This window comes from Fulmarus glacialis, unplaced genomic scaffold (genome assembly GCF_000690835.1).
Source record: "Fulmarus glacialis isolate BGI_N327 unplaced genomic scaffold, ASM69083v1 scaffold5016, whole genome shotgun sequence".
Taxonomy (NCBI): Eukaryota; Metazoa; Chordata; class Aves; order Procellariiformes; family Procellariidae; genus Fulmarus; species Fulmarus glacialis.
Window position 1 is genome coordinate 57,529 of NW_009216115.1, and position 7,177 is coordinate 64,705.

Consider the following 7,177-nt stretch of genomic DNA (forward strand, 5'->3'; position numbering starts at 1 on the left):
ACACAAAATTATTTCCAATTCCTATTACACTCTGGAATAGTGCTAATATCACTCTTGGTGACATTGCTCCTTGACATATTTAGTTCTTGTATTTAATGTCTTTTTGTAAAAAATTGATACTTGGATCCATTAAAACAAGAATGATTTATGGGTGGGGGTTTTTTCTGTTTAGGGAAACGTTAACTGTTTTTAAACAACTTCTGTGGAAAAGATTAAGAATTACAGAATACCAGTGGGAGACATTCTGAAAAAAAATTAAATACACATTATCCATTTCACAATGCCTAACTTAGCCCCACGCAAACACTTCCTCACTTTTTGTTTCAGCTGATCAGACAGAACTAGAACACTCATTTTTTTTTAAATATTCTAACTGTGCATTAAATACTTGTGCATGTTTACAGCCAGCCAAACATAAACACCTTACCTGTTCATGTCTCATCAGTTCTATCATTTCCATAACACTGATAAAATGGTAGCAACGATCCGAGTGATCAACCATGGAGGTAGGAAAAGGACGACTCTGCCAAATTCTCCATTCAGATAAGGAAAGTTCATGAGTTGCCTTCTCTTCATGCTTCTGCAGTTTGAAATTAAGATTGGCAAGGAGATTTTAATTAAGAAATTGTTTAGCAAAACTAGGTGTCTACTTTTTTGTCAGGGACAATAAATACTCTGAATGTAGAAAAGTGTCTAAACATTATCACAAAGGTTTAAGTCTGGTCTAAAATAAAAACAATTCCGTACTTTGTGTTGTTACGACTTTTCAAGGAAGACAGCTTGTTTTAGGTGCTGAAATGATACAAAAGCTCGTAATTTTTCCTCTGAATCAAAAAAGAGCTTGTAAAACTTGAGGTTTTCTTTCAGTAACACTTTTACAGTTATATAAACAAGGAAATGAAAAAGCGTGGATACAATACCTACATGAATAGAGCATCCTGCATGGAATTCTTAGAAACAGGAACAGAACTTAATTGGATACTGAAAAACTTTTAAATGTATTTTTAATCCTCAGACCTAACCTCAAAGACATATTTCAAACATCTAATTCCTAAATTCCTAACCTCAAAAACCTACATATAATTCTCAAAATTGCATTTTTAATGTAGACCTCTTTCAAATTCGTAGTTGACTTTGTTACTTCGGGCATCCTTTAGGCCTCATGTCAAAGGAAACATTACATTTACATTAAACTCACTGATATTTCTTCAAGGTTTTCTAAGGTTTCAAACTGAATTTGAGGCAGTATTGGTTCCTTCACTCCATCACTTTCCTTAATCCTGTAAAGTCTGTCCCATATTTCAAATTCCTCAGGCGATAGAGACCAATTCTCATGACAGTGTATTTGCTTTTGGCCTATGGGGGGAGAAACAATAACAGGAAAATGTTACCTATTTTAAGAAAAAGGATACACAGAATAAAAAGAACTTTGTGTGATACCAGTCAAAAGAAAAAATACTTTCTCTGTGCCACAAGCAAAACCAGATATAGAGAATCTATCAAAAGAGTGTTGTACATGTTGTAATTATGGATAAATCTACCTATCTATTAAACGATTGTTTTGGGGGAAGGCATCATATGAACAAAGATATAGATAGAGAGACAGATATAAATGGAGAGATATATGTATAAACACCTAGAGGCCCTGAAGACAGTATAGCAAACAGGGAAAGCATATGGCTTGAATTTCGAAACGTGTGTCTCAGAGACCTCAGGGAACAAACTGCAAATAAGGAAAAGCTTTTTTTTTTTTTTAATTTTTTTTTTTTTGTATCTTTTTCTTTTTTTTTTTGAAGTTACTCTCTAAATACTGGAAAGCAACATTAATTTGTTATGACAAAAATACTTGTTAGTCATTTTGAATCGATCTCCTCTATTAAGGACATACAGATGAATAAGAGGACAGAAACAAAAGTACTATGAAAATTCCCCAGGAGCAGGGAAACAAAAAAGTGGCTTTTGAGTGTTATTTAGACTCATAACTGGAAGTGGGAAGTATAAGGCACCCATGAGCACCACCGCTAGATAAAAACAAAGTAAGTGCTCATATGGCAGCTTGCTGAAGATAAGGCCCTGGTGCTGCTTGGCTTTAAGCGAGGATGCTCCAGTGACGAAGAGGAAATGGACTAAATTTTGGCAGTCTGACAGCAAGCCTCGATACCACCAAAAAAATGCAAAATCCCTCAAAAGAGCCATCAGTGCCAATAGCAAAGGAGCATCCAAAGAATCAGTGTTAAGTGTGTGTGTTAAGAATGCGATTGCTTTCAGCCTAGGTGTATGAAGCTTGGAGAAAAATAATTAAGTTAATTTGACAATCCCTCTGCAGACAGGATTTGGGATGAATCTGCAGCCAACATCCTATTCTGAATTAATGCCACGTAAAAGGAATCAGCCTATGTCTCTCAATCCTCTCAAATTACAACTGCCAGAGACTGTGTCTTCACAGGATGGTGTGACAATGTTTATTACAGACTCAAAAACAGATCCCTGAGAGTTCAGAATACTAGATTCAAGTCCTCTTCAGAAAAAGTCTTTCACTTTTCAGCTGGAAAAAACTAACCAACACTGAATTTTTTTAAGGCCATTGATTAAAAAAATCCAGAAGATCAATATTGCTACTAAAATATTTTTGACTCAAGTCTAGGAAGTGTTACACTCCTTTATAGCTAACACAGTTCAAGGACCCAGTAGAGGAGGAAAAAAGAGAGACCTGAAGGAAAAGAAAATTAAGGACACTTATCAGAAAAGCATATCTCACAGCCTTTCCTGTTGTTTATAAGAACAGTTAAGTATTAGGTCTGCTCTAGCAGCTAATACCCAGCACCCACACACCAAGACAGAATATGTCAGTCTTGGATTAGTGTGGAGTTCTGGACAGTGTTGCCTGGCCAAGGTAGAAAGGAAAGGCCAGAAAGAGTCCTCAGTTGTAACCAAAACCTATCGCCCCTGGTCAGTCTGAAGTGACTTCTACTGCCTCACTTCATACTTCATAACCAAAAAGCAAAAAGATGGCCTACTGAAGAACCAAGAATGCATTTTCAAACAGCAAGTTGTTAGATAGCAAAAAGCAGGCACCAGCGAAAAACTTTGTAGACAAACAGATCTAGTTTGGGTTCCCTCTTGCTCTTGAAGATGATTGTCCAGACAGTGTACTGGAACTTTCCCTAACACCTCAGGTGATGAACCGTTGCCATCCAGACACATGCAGGGAAACAGCGAGAACAACAGATGACTTCAGTTCTCTGTGTTTCAGCTGCAGAGGACAATTCCTTTGACAAAGACAAGAGGATTCTGCGATACCATCTAAGTAATACACGGTCCAACATTACACAGGCATGAAGGCCTCTAGCAGCTGGCAAACTTTTTCAGCCACACAACCTAATTGCTGTTACACAGGGAGGGAAACTAAAGCAGGTCTCACACTGAAGGAAAATTACCTTAAAGCAAACTATTCTGCAAGTTCTCACTTCTACTTTTTAACATTTTAACCCTCTCCATTGTTGTTATACTCATCTTAGATGAGGAAAGACGCCATAAGCTCTGACAGGACTGATGTTTCACATCAAGTGGATGGAAAGAAACAGGGACCCAGACAAATATGACTGCTGCCAGCATATAAGTAAAATACAATTTTAGACTTAAGGGCTAGCAAATACAAAACAAAAAAAACCCACCTTATATTTTCAGTGTTCACAAACTACAAATTCAAGACTCTTTCTTAACAGAAGGAAAAAGAGATGTCACGGAGAGTTCTGCAGAGCACTCTGAAATAATAGCTTGCTAAAATACAAGCAGGCTGCCCAGGGAAATAGGCATGTATTTGTACTAATCAGGAATCATTACAGCTGAATGGAATACTATCAATTCTGCAAATTATGAAGCGCTTCATTTTTACACAAAGCCACAATTCACAGATTACTAAAACTCACTGCGTGGATGAAGAAGAGTTCTCAAAACTAAAAGCAAACTTAAGAAAAAGATCCAAAGAAATTTCAAAAACACATTGACTAGATTAACAGAAATATATAATGAATAACATATACACTAGTATAGTTCAATTTATAGCTTAGACCACTATAGGTAATATTAGAGCAAAGGTAGGAAGTTTACATTCTGGTGGACAGACTCATTTAGGGAATGTAAAATATCACCAGACACACACATCTCATTAATAACCTACAGATAAGCTCTAGCTTTTTACAGTATTTTGTAGAAAGTTAACGGCAGGGGTGGGTTGGACTAGGTGACCTTTAAAGGTCCCTTCCAACCCAAACCATTCTGTGATTCTATGATTACCATGTCCTGTTGAATTCAGTAATTGGCAACAGCATCTCCCCTTCATGCGAAGTAGCACATGCTCATTTTAAGGGTAATTATCTTTAAGAACATTTTATGAGTTACAAATGCAATGTACTACCAAAGACAAACATATCACTAAAATCATTAATGTTATTTTCCATGTTTTTCTCCAGAAGCAAAATATTTTCCTTTCCCTTTAACTGGGAAGAGAGCAAGAAATAGCCAGGAGGGAGAGAAGAAGGTGGATTTAGTCTGTAGCTAGCAGGGAATTTTTCAGTTCTCAGAGAATAACTTCTGTTTAAGGGCAAGAAAGAAGGAACTGGAAGCACCATATCGACCAGGACAGTATAGCCAGCCGTGATACCTCAAATCCATTGTCATAAACTGTCCCTCTTCTCACTATGAAGCTAGCTGCTGGTGCAAAAGCAGCTTTCAACTGTCCAAAGGTTCTGCTGGTTTACCTAAGAAATTATGCACTGCTGGTGCAGAATAATGCTTCCTTTACTAGAAGTGTGTGAATGTGGGAGAGGGAAGTGGGCAGGGAAGAACAACAGGTAAAGCAACGAGCACAATACTGCTGCTGAGGTCACTTTTGGCTAGATTAAAATTGATATTCATGCTCCCATACACAGCACAAGCGGCTTGTTTGGGGCAGGCATGACTACAGAAGAAAATGCAATTGCTATTTTGGAGAAGCCATGTCATTGGCTGAAAAAAATAATTCAAAATAGGTGTAGCTGAAATGAGTTAAAAAACCCCCACCACCTGATTAGGAATTTTGTGTAGCTATCATCCTGAAAACAATGAAAGGTGTCAGCCAAGAAAGGCAAAGGTAAAACACTCTTTTTTTTTTAAAAAAAAAACAAAACAAAACAAAAAAAAACCCCACACCACCAAAAAAACCCCAAACAAACAAAAAACCAACAAACCAAACAAACATGCTATACACAAGGAAGCAGGCAGGTGACAATTTTCAGAAGCAAAAGGCCAGATGTTGTCTGAATCAGATGAAGACAGCTCTCTACCGAGAAAAGCAGGACAAGACAAAGCTGGTTCAAGGCAGATGCAAAGTGTTTTATTCTTAGCGCAGCACACAAAGCAGTGTGCCTTCCTACTACATGGGTGTTGTCAGGAGAAAAAATCTGAATTTAAGGAGCTGCAGTACATGTGCATAAACACATCCTTGATTAACTGTTTTCTCAAACAAAAACATCGAAAACAGCAGTCTTCTGCAGTATTTCCATAGTTCTCTGACAACCACTTGAGAAGGTAATGTGCATTATTATGCATGTTTAATTCAAATAGGAGATGAACTCGGAAAACTATCAGCCATCCAAAGGCCTTGCCACAACTACATTAAAAGGCATGGGCAACTGGAAAAGCACAAAAAACCCCACAAAGGTCTAAAGACTAAAAAAGGCATTGGTATATTTTAGAAAAAGACAGTAAAAGAAGATTGCGTTGTTAAGATAAAAACAGCAATTAAAGAAATAATGTGAAATTGTAAAATCAAAAAACCACACAATTATAGACAACTCAAAATCGACACAATCTGAAAAGGGGGGAGTAGAGTAATTGTGAAGAACCAGGAGAAGAAGAATTAACCAAATGAGATTTCACCTAGACAAATGCAATGCAAAAAGAAAAACAAAATAAATTATTGATAGCTTAAAATGACAGTCAGCTACCAGGAACAACAGGGTATGGGAAAAGCATATTTTAATGCATGCGAGCTATTTTTGCCATGCCTATTGTGGTTTCATACCTCTCTCAGAGCAGGGAGATTGGCAGAGAACTTTCAAAGATAACGTTATAGATGATTATCCAGATTTTTCAGCACTTTCACCTTTTCAATTATCTTGTGGAATAGTTATTCTCATTTTATAAAGTAAAAAAAGATGAGCATAAAAAACATGAGTTGTCTCTGAAGATACCTGTTCAGAGATTTTTCCTCCAATGAGTCCAAGCCATTTTAAGCAAAAAACTATTATTTCTTAAATGCTTTTTGATTTTACTGCACTTACTAATATGCTACCCAATTTTAGCAAACTCTTAAAAAAACCCAAAAAACAAAACCACACAAACAAAAAACAAAACTGAGAGAAAAGAATCTCAAATTAGAAGAAACAATAAGAGGACTGCCGAGTAATAGGATTTTTGCTCTTGTTGCTGTACTTTTTGAAGAAAAGCTCATACAACTGAAGAATACACTTGGCTAGTGATGGGGCAAGACAAGAATAATGTGTCCTTCTGGTACTGACAAACAGATAAAAATTTATGAAAGAGGTTTTGAAGTGGAAGAATAGTGTAAAATTAATAGAAATTGAATCAAATTAAGAAGAACAGGAAATATTTAATTTTGACTAGAAAAGAAGGAGAATGCTTGAAATTACTATGATAGTTCTGCCCATCATACTTCAATTTCTGTGCACATGTTTTCTTCCATGGACAAACCTGAATATCAACTGAACCTCAAGAACAAATAAAAAGTAAGAGAGCATAAATAAGAACATACACAGCTTATTCATTACTGCTAGCTTTTTCAATTTTCTGATGTGGAAGAGGGCACTGAAATAAGGAGAGGAGATGCAAAAAAATAAAGACCTTTCTCTTCTTTTTGAGATTTACCTTGAATATCATTAAAATCAGAAACAGCCACTTGCTTCATACAGTTATGAAGGGGACTTCAGTACAAAGCTGGTACTCAATAATTTGCACTCATGTAACACTTGTTTGCAAGATGGGCAGTCAATCACGTTAAATCTTCGGCAACTGACAGACCTCCATGCACACTATTTACTTCAATTGTTGCAGCTGCTAACCTATTTCACACAAAAGGAACCTGGTAATTACAGCCTTTGAAGTGCTATTCCCTCAG

General features: G+C 36.6%; 1 protein-coding gene across 1 annotated transcript in view; it reads right to left on the minus strand.

The window, feature by feature from the left end:
* Nucleotides 1-7,177, minus strand: part of FANCM (Fanconi anemia, complementation group M) — a gene marked incomplete at its 5' end in the record, with an annotated part of 50,823 nt that overhangs the window by 29,185 nt on the left and 14,461 nt on the right. The window contains 2 exons of the mRNA XM_009579170.1: nt 428-577; nt 1,199-1,356. Coding sequence (XP_009577465.1) covers nt 428-577; nt 1,199-1,356 — 308 coding nt within the window. The remainder of the gene's footprint in view (nt 1-427; nt 578-1,198; nt 1,357-7,177) is intronic.